The sequence below is a fragment of the Meles meles genome, chromosome 20, assembly GCF_922984935.1.
Source record: "Meles meles chromosome 20, mMelMel3.1 paternal haplotype, whole genome shotgun sequence".
Taxonomy (NCBI): domain Eukaryota; kingdom Metazoa; phylum Chordata; class Mammalia; order Carnivora; family Mustelidae; genus Meles; species Meles meles.
Genome location: NC_060085.1, coordinates 47,730,885 through 47,744,793, shown reverse-complemented (window position 1 = coordinate 47,744,793; position 13,909 = coordinate 47,730,885). Strand labels below are relative to the sequence as shown.

At 46.5% G+C, this 13,909-nt stretch overlaps 1 protein-coding gene across 6 annotated transcripts in view; it reads right to left on the bottom strand.

The window, feature by feature from the left end:
- Positions 1–13,909, bottom strand: part of ITPR1 (inositol 1,4,5-trisphosphate receptor type 1) — a 329,559-nt gene that overhangs the window by 91,282 nt on the left and 224,368 nt on the right. For all 6 annotated transcript variants that reach the window (XM_045991794.1, XM_045991795.1, XM_045991797.1 and 3 more), the window contains one exon: positions 13,606–13,796. In XM_045991794.1, coding sequence (XP_045847750.1) covers positions 13,606–13,796 — 191 coding nt within the window. The remainder of the gene's footprint in view (positions 1–13,605; positions 13,797–13,909) is intronic.

Here is a 13,909-nt window from a genome sequence, read left to right as displayed (position 1 = left end):
TCTCTCAAAAATAAATAAAATCTTAAAATTTTTTTAAAAATTTGTCAGAGAGAGAGAGAGAGAGAGAGAGAGAGAACATACAAGCAGTCGGGAGTGGCAGGGAAACGGACACAGGGCTCAATCCCAGGACCGGAGATCATGACCTGAGCCGAAGGCAGACGCTTAACTGATTGAGCCGCCCAGGTGCCCGAACTCTGGGTCTTTTGAGCCTCCCCTTCCTCCTCTGTAACTGGAGCTATCCGACCTAGCCCAGATAAAGTACATAATGGCACCATGCACAGCTCCTGCCCTAGAATGGGAACTCTTCCTTTTTCTTTCCCTCAAAATGAATATTCTTCAACTAACCAAAGACTCAAATATGGGGAGAATTCAGTGTACTGAGCCTCTTTGTGCAAAATGAGTAAAAATTGAGCGCTAACAAGCCTCACATTATGTCAGAGGGCATGTGCTTCCTTCGATGCAAGTAAAACCCCAAAATTGTTAATAATGTCCTCTAAACTTTCATAGAAGCCCTAATTAAACGAGCCGCCTCTGTCTCCACAGAGAGGAAGTTATGCAAGCGAGTCTCCTCATCACTGACTCTCATAGACCTGGGAACTTGGAGCAGCGCGTATAGCACTTGAGTTTTTATTTGGCAAACAAGACAGCAATCCTAAAAGAGAAAGACTTTCACGGTTTCCTTCTCTGTCGTTAACAGGCCAATATTACAACCAAAGCACAGACACCAGCCACACAAACTGTCTTCTGCCATATTTGGAAGGCATGACACTCTCCACAAAGACTCCGTCCGCCGAAAGACCAAGAGAGATGAAGCCACAAATACCACTTTGCCTGATCAGCAGAGGCCAGGTCCTCGAAAGGGGTCCATAGCCCTTTCTTGGTTCCCAGCCAGGGAGGGGATGTGGGCCACCTTTGTGCCAAGGAAATTAATGGAGCCTTCTCCTACTTCTCATACAGGGAGGCAGCAACACAGAGGGCTGAGACCTCAGGCTGTGGCAGGAAATAAACCCGGACACAATTACCAGCTAGCTCGGTGACCCTGAGCAAGTAACTTGACCTCCTGGATCCTTTATTTCCCCTTTAACAAAAAAGGGTCATGGCAGCACCGACCCACACAGGATCACCATAAAGAGTAAATGAGATCATGCAGAGAAGGCATGTGGCCTCACTCCTGGAACACGAACATTCAGATTCTGGTCTTCATTATTCCTACTACTGCAGTTATTAAGAAGAAGAAGAAATAGATCCCGAGTGCTCCTGGCACCATAAGGATAGTCCTCCAAATTCACATGATGTATTGCCCGTGAACTCAGCTAAACTTATCTCCCTTCCACCCCTAAAGAAGGGGGCCCTTTATAGTTGTTACAACCACTAACCACAAATTTTCACATCCTAATGCTTTTATTCAAAAAAGGACAGTAAGGCTAAGAGTATTACGATGGCCACAGAAGGTCAGAACTTGTATTCCTTCAGTGAACGCTTAGAATATTTAATGAGCACCCACCAGGGTCCCGATGCTGAGGAGTCAGATAGGCTGGATCCTGGGAGAAATTACATTCCTGGGGGGGGGGGGTGAGCAGAGAGAAAAATGTACAACCAAAAAGTAACCATGAGCAATTACAATGTGTCAAGCAGCGAGCTGAGCTGAGCATTTTCCATGCATCTCATCTAGTTCTCAGAAGGACCCTACAGGGTAGGATTCTCTCCACTGATACGTTATATACGTACGTTATATACAGACTGAGTTCCCTTCACCTCGCACACACAGGGACTTTTCTACGGAACTTGGGGGGTGAAGACAAACTTGGTTTCTGTTCCCTCGGTCCTACACGGAACCTCCACTTCACGTGCGGTGACTACTCTAGTGAATGAACAGCCCAGACATGGGGATCACTACTCCTCTGCCTCAGGGGATCAAGAGAAAGTTTCCAGAACAGGAGCCATTTCAGACAGGGCCTGGGAAGGTTTCCAGGCAGAAGGAAACAGGGCCTGTCCCACACGGAGCAGAGGCATCCTAGTACACAGAAGGGACTGGCAAAGGAACAGATGCGGCTGCAGGACAAGAGAGTAGCAGTGTGGGTCGGGAAACCCAGGCAGGGCCAGACCAGCAGGGCGCCACTGGATTTCTTCATGGTGGCAGTGAACTCCAGCATCTGCATTAGGCTGTTGAGAAAGGAAATGAGGGGCGCCTCGGTGGATCAGTTGTTAAGTGTCTGCCTTTAGCTCAGGACATGATGCATCCCATGGTCCTGGGATCGAGTCCCATGTCAGGCTCCCTGTTCAGCAGGAAGCCTGCTTCTCCTTCTCCCTGCTTGTGTTCCTGCTCTCCCTGTCTCTCTCTCTCTCTGTCAAATAAATAAACAAAACCTTAAAAAAAAAAAAAAAAGACAGGAAATGAAGTGGTCAAGTTTCTGTTTGGGGGATATCACTGACAGCAGCATGGAAGTAGGAGATGCCCAGAGGCAGGGAGGCCTCTAAGAGGCCATCCCAGTTATCCAGGTGAGAAACAATCAGGCTCAGAACTCGGACAGTCCCATGCTGGCAGGCGGTATAGCATGGTGGTCGGTAGTAGGAATTCTGAAGCCAGAGTGCCTCATTTCAAACCCCAGCTCCCCTGACCCTAGTGGGGCCACTATGGTCATGTCATTTAACCTCAAGGTGCCAACTGTCTGGCTCATTACAAGTCCTAACTGACCATTAAATTACTGGGAGGTGGAGTGGACACCGAATGAGCTCCTGATGAAGGAGAGGAAAGAGGCCAGAGACATCCAGGTATCTCCCCTGGGGAAAGGAGGGCTGCTGGTGAGCCCATTGGCCAGTGCGTGGAATACAAGAGGGTAAATGGGGCAGAGGAGCAGGGGTGACAGGTGCACCCGAGGTCATCCTAACCTAGAATTAACACAGGTAGGGATGCCAACAGAGATTTGAACAGAAATCTAGAAATCAGCAAAGGGGTGGAGTCAGGAGCTACATCTTTGGGAGTTGTTGGCATGAACAGTAGCTGGAAGCCATGGGAGTAGATGAGGTCACCCAGGAAGTTTGGAGAAAAAGAAGACAAACAGGCTGGACCCAGGCTCCAACATTTCAGACGTTTTAATGTTAACTAAATGCCCCGAGGCCAGTAGGAAACCTTTGTAGGAGGTACAGAAATAGCAGAGCACTGGGCCATAAAGAAGTGACTAATTTAAAATGTGGTGGTCTGAGGCAGGATGGTCAGAGAGGGCTTACAGATGAAAAACCTGCAATCCCAGGTATCTGGACTCTTGAGCCACAAGGCCAAATCCCCACAGGAAAGAGCTGCTTTAGTCTGCATTCCGAATCTGTGTTGAAAGGGGACAAACAGGGGTAGTGGAATATATCTGAATAGACACAGTGAAGGAAAAAGAAGATCACCTCTAGGAAAAAAAAGTCTTCTAAAACACAATCCCAATGCCCCTGCAGACCATTACCCCCCTGGGAGGGAAAACAAACAAACAACAACAACAACAAAAACAAAGAAAGAAAGGAAAGAAAAAGTAGAAACCTCTCTTTCTTTGAATTTCTGTTTATTAGGCGAATGAGTGGCCAAAATATCTTGGGACTTAGCATATGGGTCATCTGGTGAATACTTACTAAAAACCCATTGTTGCATACCAGGAGATGAAGAGCACAGAACAAAGAGGAAAAGACATGGCTCTTTCCCTCCCACAGATTAATATTTAGACAGTAAAGATTCAACAAGCACAGGAGCTGAGATTTCCATAAAGGGCCAAATGGTAAATATTCTAGGCTTTGCAGGCTATACAGTCTCTGTTGCAACTATTCAACTCTGCCCTCATGGCATGAAAGCAGCCAGAGATAATACTAAAGGAATAAGCATGGCTGTGTTCCAATAAAACTTTATTTACAAAAGCAGGCCATAGACTGGATTTGACCTACTGGCTATAGTTGGCCAAGCCCTGGACTAACACACCGCAAGCCAACAGAGGAACTTTGGTGTCAGCCGGGAAGTTCGTAAGCAGTATTCCCTCCTTAGAAGTCACTAAGGAAAGTGAGGAAGAGCACAGACCTCTGGCTAGCCCTAAAGGAAGAGAAAGAAAGAAGGAAAATCTGGGTTTGTTGTGGATTTAATAGGATAAAATGAAATGATGTTTCAAGATATAATGTTTTTCAAGTCTTCTCTGACATTTTTTTCTGCTCTTTAGTCAAATTTAAAGACCATGGAAAACCTGAGAATTCCTTTGAAGACACCTCTTAGAAACCAACTTCTGCTTCTAGGGTTTGCACAAGGGAAAGAGATTAACATTCTGCTTCCAAAGATCTCTCAATAACCCCTGATAAATTCAGTCTTCTCATGGAAGGCCAGAAGAGCAGATATATGGACCTGCCCACTTCTGCCTAAATTGTTGGTTTTACTATTTAGGAAAAAAGAAAAATAATACGGGGTCTCCAATGCCTTTAAAATCATGAGCCAGGGTACACCTCAACAGGACTGTGCTTCTCACACCCAAGTGAGGACAAGCCACAAACATACGTGCTGACAAGTCCTGCAGTCAACTCTTGCCCCAAACTACAAAATGAAGCCAAGAGGCACAAGCCTTCTCTAGTGCCCACCATCGCTTGGAGAGATGCCATGACCAGGATTGTGCTGTGCCAGGGGTCACTTTCCTTTTTAGGAGAGTCATTCATGTCTTATGTTCCCAAGAATGGTAACCACCTTTAAATGTTGAGTTTCTATCAAAACCTATATTTTGGGGGCGTGGGTGGCTCAGTCGATGAAGTGTCTGCCTGTCTCAGGTCATGATCCCAGGGTCCTGGGATCAAGTCCTACATCAGGCTCCCTCCTCTGTAGGGAGCCTGCTTCTCCCTCTGCCTGCCAATCCCCTTGTTTGTGCTCCCTCTCTGACAAATAAATAAAATCTTTAAAAATGCAATGAATTTTGAGACCAAAAGTCTTGAGACCTTTGTTCAGTGACACACTAGTTTCTTGGGAATGGAGAAGAATGGTAAAAGGGTAAGGTACATTTGTCAAAGTAATTATTAGACTCCCCCCACCCTACCCCACCCTGCTCCCCGCAAAACCAAAAAAGGGAAGGAAAGTAAAGGCCTGGGTCAGGGAGCTCTTAAAACCACAGAGTGACTGGACTGCCCTTCACTTTCCACCTCACCCAGAATGTCTGTCACTATAAGAAACAAGTACTCAAGGCACAGAAGTGTTCCAACCTTCTGGACCACTAACATCATTTCAAATATATCATCAGTGGGATTTAGGTGAACGGAGGATGAAAACAAGGTAAAACAGAGCATCTCCTAGGCCCACTGGATCATAAACCACTAGACAGAAGCAAAAGCTCAGAATTCAAGTTCTTGAGAAGAAACCTATTTTAAAAAATGAAGTCTATTTTTAAAAAAGATTTGTTATTTGAGAGGGAGCGTGAACACGAGAGTGCGGGGGTGGGAGGAGGAGAGATTGAACCTCAAGGACACTCCCCAGAATGCGTGGAGCCCGAATCCCATGACCCTGAGATCATGACCTGAGCCAAAATCAAGAGTCAGGAGCTCAACCAACTGAAGCCATTCAGGTGCTCCTGAAGTCCATTTTTTAAATAAAAAACATTTATTCATAAAAATAATCACCCAATTTTGAGATCTTTCTACAACCTTGGCAACTGCATGAGGTCCTTCTGTGAGTCACCTGGTCTAACTGTCTCATGAGCCCTATGAGGGGGACATTGCCACCGTCCCTCGCTCCAGTTGGCTACCATGCTGACAGAGGTCAAGGACTTTCCCCAGGTGCTCCAGAAGGACGTGGCAGAAGCAGAGCTGGAACCTGGATCTTCTTCATTCCAAACGGCCAGTCCCCGTGACAGCAGCTCATAGGTGTGCAGTGTCTACTGGGGCAGGCGCTTCACCCCCATGTCCCGCTGTTTTATCCTCCCAACAGCTCCATGAGGAAGGGACTTAGTTTTTCTAACTCTTACTTTACAGATGAGAAAGCTGAGTGAGTTTCAAAGTATCCTGAGAAAGTCCAAGGTCACCCTACTCACCAAGGGCAGGGCTGGGATTCCAACACAGGTGTTTCCACTCTAGAGGCCAAGCTCCTACCTACGTCATAGGCTTCCCTTCTAGGCAGCATCCCCAAAGTCTCTGACCCTTTGCCACCAACTCTCAAAGGCAGCCGTTCAGACCCTCCCCAGCTTTAGCTGAAGGGCAGAGCGTCCAGGGAAGCCTTCTGGGGAGAAGCCACCTGCCTCCCTCTTATTTCAATTCCAATGGCTCCCAAACTCCCCACGCTGGGGTGGGAGGCGGGGTGCGGAGCAGTCTTCAGACTGCAGCAGGCCACACTCATTTCCCATATGGATAAAACCTGAGGTCAGAAAACACCACTCAGTAATGACTCATTTCTCTCTTCCCTGCCAAAAACAACACCCTTTTACGTAACTTGCTCACACACCAATCTCCTCCTCCTTCTAAGGGTGAGTGTCCTGTCAAACCAAGGCTGCTCTTCCTCACAAACCGGCCTTCCGTTTCCAGCAAACGCAAACCAGATCACCCTCTCTGGCTTCGTATCTCTGCAAACCGGGGTCAGAGGCAACCAGACCAACATGCGTCTCCAACGTGCTCTTCTGGTGACTTCTTCTGGAAGGGGTGGGAGAATGCTTATCTAATATTGGCTCTTGGGCTGATTTCTTAAGCCAAACAAAAAAAAAAAAAAAAAAAAGTATGTGGTGGGGAAAAGGCCCCAAGGACCAGGGATCTCTCTCGGATGAATTTGCAAGCCAGTTTCCTGATGGAGCACTTCTCACATTTTCCATCTCCAGCTGCGTACGTGCAGAAAAGAAAGGCCTTTTTGGGTGTGTCCGTAGGCTAGACTTGGCATAGGAATAGCTGTGGGCAGCCATTTGATACATCAAATTCACTGTGCTTCTGCAACCGGAAGCAATTAGTCCAAAAAAAAATTTTGTGTTATGTCTGTCCCCTTCATTTGCTATGAGGATCTCTATGGTCCTGTCAACACATACATCTCTGAACATCTGTATTTCCTAAAAAAAACAAAAAAAAAAAACAAAAAAAAAAAAAAAACGCAAAACACAAGATAATGTCCAAAGATCTAGCTTACTCCTCCTCTTCTCCAGGTGAGGACAGCCTCTACCCTCCTGCAGGGAATAGGAAGCAGAGGGAACTTCCCCCGGGTGCTGGTGGGAACGTCTCCGGAGGAAGGAACACAGAAGTTGGCAAGGACTCGAAGGAGGGATATGCAAGTGCCGTAAGGCTTGCTGAGCCCTGCGTGTGCCAAAAATTAATTCATAAGCAAATGCTTATTTTATAGTTTTCCACTTGCTACAAAACACCAAGCAGAAAGGAAAGATTCCTTCTGAGGGCTGGCAGGAAGGGGGTGAAACCAGAGTGGGGAGGAAAAGCAGGGGTTGCTCAAAGTGAAGCTCGATTCTATGGCTGGGCAATGTGTCGGTACCCCTTGCAGAGCCCAAGGGCGGTGGTATCATCTCTTTGTTCCTATAAGCAGAGGGTTCGTTCACTATGAAGTCCGAGCTGCTCCGATGGCACCCAGGGAGGAGGACTTTTGGAGTTAGATCTACCCTCAGACAAGCCAGGGCACAGATGGAAGATGCTAGAAGACTTGAGGGCACTGTCGCTAGGAGCCCGTTATGCCAGGCTGGGAAATATCCTAAATTTGGCTTCCTGTCATTTCAGGGCTTTTAGGTGCTGATGTGACAGATAACAGGGTTGCAGAGTAAGGGAGCAAACTCCCTCCATGAGGGTCCTTAGCAAGCACTATGTGTCTTTATTTTTGTATTCCCATAATTGAATCATCCAAGGTCTGCGCAGTGAAATTCCTAACTTTTGGAGAGCTACAGGGCCCAGTGACTTTATCCTCAGGACTAGGCTGAACATTCACAGACCGCTCCAAAGGGGAACAACATGAGCGTTACTTCTGCAAGATGGGATTGAATTTCCTGGGAAAACAAAGCCCCCCAGGACAGACGACGTCTGGCTCCCTCTTTTTGAAACTTTAGCACTCATCTCAGGGGTCAGAACGGCCCTGGTAGATGCTCAATCAATTCTAATGAGGGCGGAGCCAGTCTCCACACGTGCCCACCCCCCCATAATTCCCTACTTTTATGCACATGCCCTCGTCTCAACCAGAGGTGGTTTTTCTCCCTTCCCTCTGAAGTTGGGCTGACCTGTGACTGCCTTTGACCAAAAGAATATGGCAGAAGTGACATTCTAGGAATCCCCCTCAGCCCAGGATTTAAAAGGATTTGTAGCCTCCACTTTCTGCTTCTTCAAACACTACTTAGAACCCAGCCACCATGCTCTAAGAATTCCAAATGACATGGAAAGTCCACGTGGAGGAGAACCGTGGCAATCCGGGTGGCAGCCCTCACTGAGCTCCACTGTGGCTCCACAGTCACACAGCGGCCACCACAGCCAACGACCCAGCTGAGCCTGTGCCAAGATCACATGGAGCAGAAGAGCTGCCCAGCTGAGCCAAAGCCCCCAGAATTGTGACAGGTGTCAGAATGGCCACTGCTTCAAGCCACACCATGCGGAGGGTGCTGCTAAGCAATGGAACTAAAATGGGGGGGGGTGAGAAGAAGGAGGAGACAAGAGGCACACGCTATTTGGTCTAGTTCTGTAGCTCTGAGTAAGTCAGAGCCCCCGTGGAGCTTCAGTTTCCTCACTGCTATGATGGGGGCGACGCATGGCTGTCACAGCTCCCAGCACAACTGGACACTCAAATGAGACAGCTGAGTGGAAGGACTTCGTCAACAGCAAGTGTCCAAGCCTAGGGAGAATGGATGATAGCCCTGCTGTCTGTTCTACTGAGCTCCGCAGCCAGGGACCTATCCCTGGCCCACCGAGGCCTCTATCTCTTAAGATGACAAAGACTGACCTTGTAGGAAGGAGCAAGTCATCTTTCTTTATAAAGCACCTACTATTCTTCCTTGGATTGTTACTATCATCCCGCAGAATGAAGCCATCACAGGCAAGGAGGTGTTCGTAGAGCCAAGCTGCCCTGGTTCCACTCTTGGCTCGGCTACCTACTGACTATGTGATCTGGGACAAGTTCCTTAGCGATTTTTCACTTTTGTTTCCTCCTTGGTAAAAAGCAGTAATTACAGCACCTACCTCCTCTAGAGAGTGTGGGGATTAAATGAGATGATACAAGACACACACTGGAGCACAGTTCCTGGCTCACAGTAAGCACTTAATTGGCCATTATCATCATCATTATGTTTTTACTTTTTAAAAAAAACTTTTAAAACTTTTACAAACTTTTTTACAAAAAGTTTTTACTTTTGTTAATTTTTAAAATGAACATACAGTAAAATTGACTTTTTTGGGTGTACAGTTCCACAGATTTTCACAGATGGATAGACTCTTGTGGCCACCACCAAAAGCAGGACAAACAATGGCATCATCACACAAAAAACTCCCTTGTGCTAGGCCTTTAGAGTCCAATTGTCCCCTCATCCCTAATCCTGGCAAACAGTGATTTGTCCTTCACCGCTACAGCCTTGTCCTTTTGAGAAGGTCATATAATCACAGCACACAGCATGTCTCCTTTTGAGATGGTCTCCTTTTACTCCGCATAATGCCTCTGAGTTGCATCCAAGCCACTGCATTTATCAATACTTTGCTCCTTTTTATTGTGAGAGATATTCCATCGTATGGCTCACCTGGAGTTTGTCCAATCATCATAGTTTTTAATAATTATTGTCACAAGCCAAGGAAAACTTCAGAAATGGAACCAGCCAACCATCGCTACCAGGTCCTAGGAATTCCTGGGAAGATATCCAGTAACTGCTTGAAAAGTTCTGATTCATACTGACAAGAGTCCCAGAGGTCCGCACTTGTGCCTCACACTCCATAGAACAGGAACAAAGACCCAGGAATAACTTCCTTAATCCCACACGGACCCAGACTGGAAGGTCAGTCTCATTGTCGTTCTTCGTGTAAAGCATGTCCCAGATCCTGAGAAGAGGTACTCATAAGCAGAAGGGTCCTTCTGTAGCCCTCTTCCTGGATAGGCAACATCCAGTTTGGGAAGCCTGTAGCCCTCCACGTTTCTCTGTGATCGCCCTTTCTACCACCTGTCACTGAACAACATTCATCTATGGGAGCCCACCTGACCTAAGACCAATTTCCCTTCCTAAGACCATAACACGACAATCTGACCAGGAAGTGATAATGGGCAGGGAGTTCCGCCTGGAACTGACCCTGCCTTTAATGGATTACAGCATTTTAGCAATCATTAATAGTCACAAAGGCAGCTTTAACCCAACTCAGACTCACTTCCCAGCTGGTCATGCACTACTTCAAACCAGCTTCTCTAAAGCAGGATGAAATTTTACATCACTCCCCCTGGGGCTTCAAGGTTCCTGTCCTTAACTGGCTCCATACACAAGCTGAGTTCCCGTCATTTTCTCCAGAGAAAGAGAAGCTCGGGGCCAAGGGAGATCTGACCATTCAACTCTGGGCTAGAATGAATTTTCCTGGAACCACAGGTCTCCCCTCCACCCTCTGAGGTCACCGAAGGGGTGTGGGGTAGGGGGGACAGAGACAGGGAGAAAGAAAGAGCGAACACACGTGCCCTCAGTGCTATGCGCTCCCACCCTGGCTCCCCACTCGGGCACGCTGGCTGCCTTAAGAGAAAAACCTCTCCACTCCCTATGAGGCTGAACTACTGGAACTCTATCGTGGCATTTCATCTGCTGCCTGAGCATATGAGTAATAAATGTGTGAAAACATGAAACTAATATTCATAATTACTTTACAAGATAAAGAACTTGAAGGAAAAACAGCTTCTGTGTGCCTTGCCATCACCATCAGGGGTACACTGTGAAAAACACGGCATCCTGCCAGAACCTCAGACTTCATCTTGCCAGCCAGCCTTAGCGCCGGCGGCCCTCAGCCCCCGCGAGTCCTTTCCATGCTTCATTATTCCTTAATTAATGGTGCCTTCATGCGTCTCGTCATCCAGACTCTTTAAAGCCTCAAAGAGCCAAGTGGGACCTCTGACCTTCTCGTCTCCAACATCCGTTGAGGTGCCATTTTGGCCAATGTTTATGAACTATCAACGGGTGTAGGCTCCAGCCTCAAGCAGGGAGTGTTAGAGAGTCTGCGCTCATGATAGCCTGTCCCTGATCCTCTCGGACCTAGGTTCAGTAACCCTTTTTCTCCTCATTTTTTCTTTTCTACTGAGGTATAACTTACATACAATAAACTATACCAATTTCTACTGTATGCATCACTGAGTTTGAAACAGGTAGGTACCCATGAAACCATAAATACCTCCAGCACCCCAAAAAGTTCCCCTGGGCCCCTCCTAGAAAATATCCTCTCCCAAATTATGGCCAGTTTTATCACAGAATTATTTTCAGTTTAGGTTCTCATTAGCTCTCCCCTAAATTACTACTAATTAGCTTTTAATTACTGGGATGCCTCCTTCTGGACCTTGCTTTCCTCAACTCATCTGTCCTACACTGCCAGATTTATAGCCCTAAATTGCAGCTCCACAGCCCTTTGAAGGCCTGCCCTGCTGTTGCGTACAAACTCTCCCGCTGCCAGTCCCCATTCACTGCCCTACTCCGGCTCTGCTCCGTCCGAGGCACCCCATTCCTGTTCTGCCAGCACCCTGACTGCTCCTACACTTCCTGGGCTCCCTCTTCTCTCCCAAGCAGCACAATGCAGCCGCCCCATGCTGCAGATCCGTACCCAGTTTCCACCTTTCAGATCCACAGCCATCCTTCAAAGCCAATCTCATCAAAAAACCTAGCACAGACGCCTCACACAGATGATACTTCTTTCTTGGAGGGTCCACATTATCATTGTTACCTTTTGGATGGCATTACCATTAACCTTGAGACAGAGCTTCCTACGTGCATGTGTTTACATTCTTATATTCTTGCTGGATTTTTCAATTTCTTGAAGACCAGGCTTCTAGGATGCTAGGATTTCTCTAATTACTAAAGCTTTAAAAGAAAACCGGGAAGCGGAAGGAATAACGTTCTTTAATCAACAAAGAAGAAAAAAATGGTCATCTGCTATCAAAATCTTTTCATTAAAGCAAAGGCATTGGAGACGACATAACACCAGAAATAAAATGGCAAGATGGACCTTCAAACTGAATACACGTGATTTATGAGAAACTCATCACGCTGCCTTCATTTTTCATACTTGGCTATGCCTGGAGAAAATTCTCAGAGAACAACTGGCTCCTGTTTCTAGAAACCACAGCCTTACAGTCCCTACTAAAGCACTGTGTACCTACAGGGTGCTCAATAAATGTTTAGTTCAAATGATCTAGTCACTGGAAATCCTATGGCTGAAAGACAAGGAATGTCTGAGCACGGTTTCCGTTCCAACACGGTAGTGGGTGGGCCACATCCTAATGATGAGAAGGACCACAGGATCCATTCGCGTTCATGGTCAGACTCTCATGTGACAAAATCAAACAGCCATCCCAATGTGTCATGGCTCTGGCGCCAAAGCCATCAGGCACGAAGTGGATTCTGCCACCAGCACAAGTCTCCACTGCGGGCAGGGCCCTCAGAGGCAGCTGTGCAGCTCGTGTAAGGGGCAGGGCGCCTGGGAGAAGGAGCACTGAGAAACGTAACCTGACCCAGGGCAAACCTACCCACAGGAACCTAGCCTCTTCTAGTCTACACTGAGATCCATGACTCCATTCATCCAGATTCTGAATTTAAGTTCAGGCCCGAGAATTTAATGTCAATTCAAATATACACATCAGGGTAAATGAAGTTTATGATGTGTTAATTATATCTCAATCAAGCTTATCGAAATGTAGGTGTGCACACACAGACAGCTAAGTAAACCCTTATTCATGACCAGACAAAGAGGGAAGATTGCATGAAGAACAGGATGAGAAAATATTTAAAGAAATACTTTTAATTGGCATTTTGAAATGAAAATTATAAACATATTCTTAAATTCACTAAAATTGCTTCATGAAGGACTTCTGTCAAGAATTCTTTCAAGTTTTTATTACTGTTTTAAAATATATATCCTATCCGGCTACCAAAAAAATCATCTACGCATCTTTGACTAATCTAGCCTGACTCTTCCCTATTAGTTCAAATTGGTTATTAGTTTAAGTGGTTTTATCGAACTTTTCACTTGAAAGGTAGAGAAATTGATAGCCAGCAGTAACTGCAGTGTCTATAGATATAAAAATTAAATCTAAACAGCACACACAGCCCAAACTCCTTTTTGGTCATCCTCTGAGGGGACTCTATGATCTGGGATAAAAACTGTAAGTACACTTCATTCAATCACTCATTGCACAAACATTTATGGACTTCCCACCATGCCCCAGATTTTGGATCGATTTTCTTTGCACATCCTCAGCAGTTTATCAGCTTTCAAATGTAACTCATGTCTTGAAACCAATTCTGAATTATGACTGAATGACTGAGGAAGATACCGGTGGAATTTGCTTCTCATAAGCCCAGAATTTTGTGCTCTAGGAATGAGCCGTCCATCATAGAAGAGCTTGGTACCATGCAGGTGTCTGGCTCTCAGAACAGATTCTCTCCCCACTCAGTAGGGATGTCACACAGCAGCAAGCTGCCTTCTTACCTGTATGGTGGTGTTGCCTCCTTCCAGGAGGGCGATGGCCAAGAGAATGCTTTCATGAAACACTCGGTCACTGGATGCGTTCATGATGAGGTCAATGACCAGATTGGAGGCACCCTCCTTGTCGAGGTGGCACTGAACGTCAGCCAGGCTCATCTCACCCCTGCTCGTGGAACTGGACCCAGAGCCGCCCCCTAGGAGGATGGAACATTGCTCCTATTAACCACAATCAGAGCACGTATTGCAAACTTACTATGTACCAACATTTAATGCACTGAACGGTTTAACAATATTAGCTCCTTCTAAT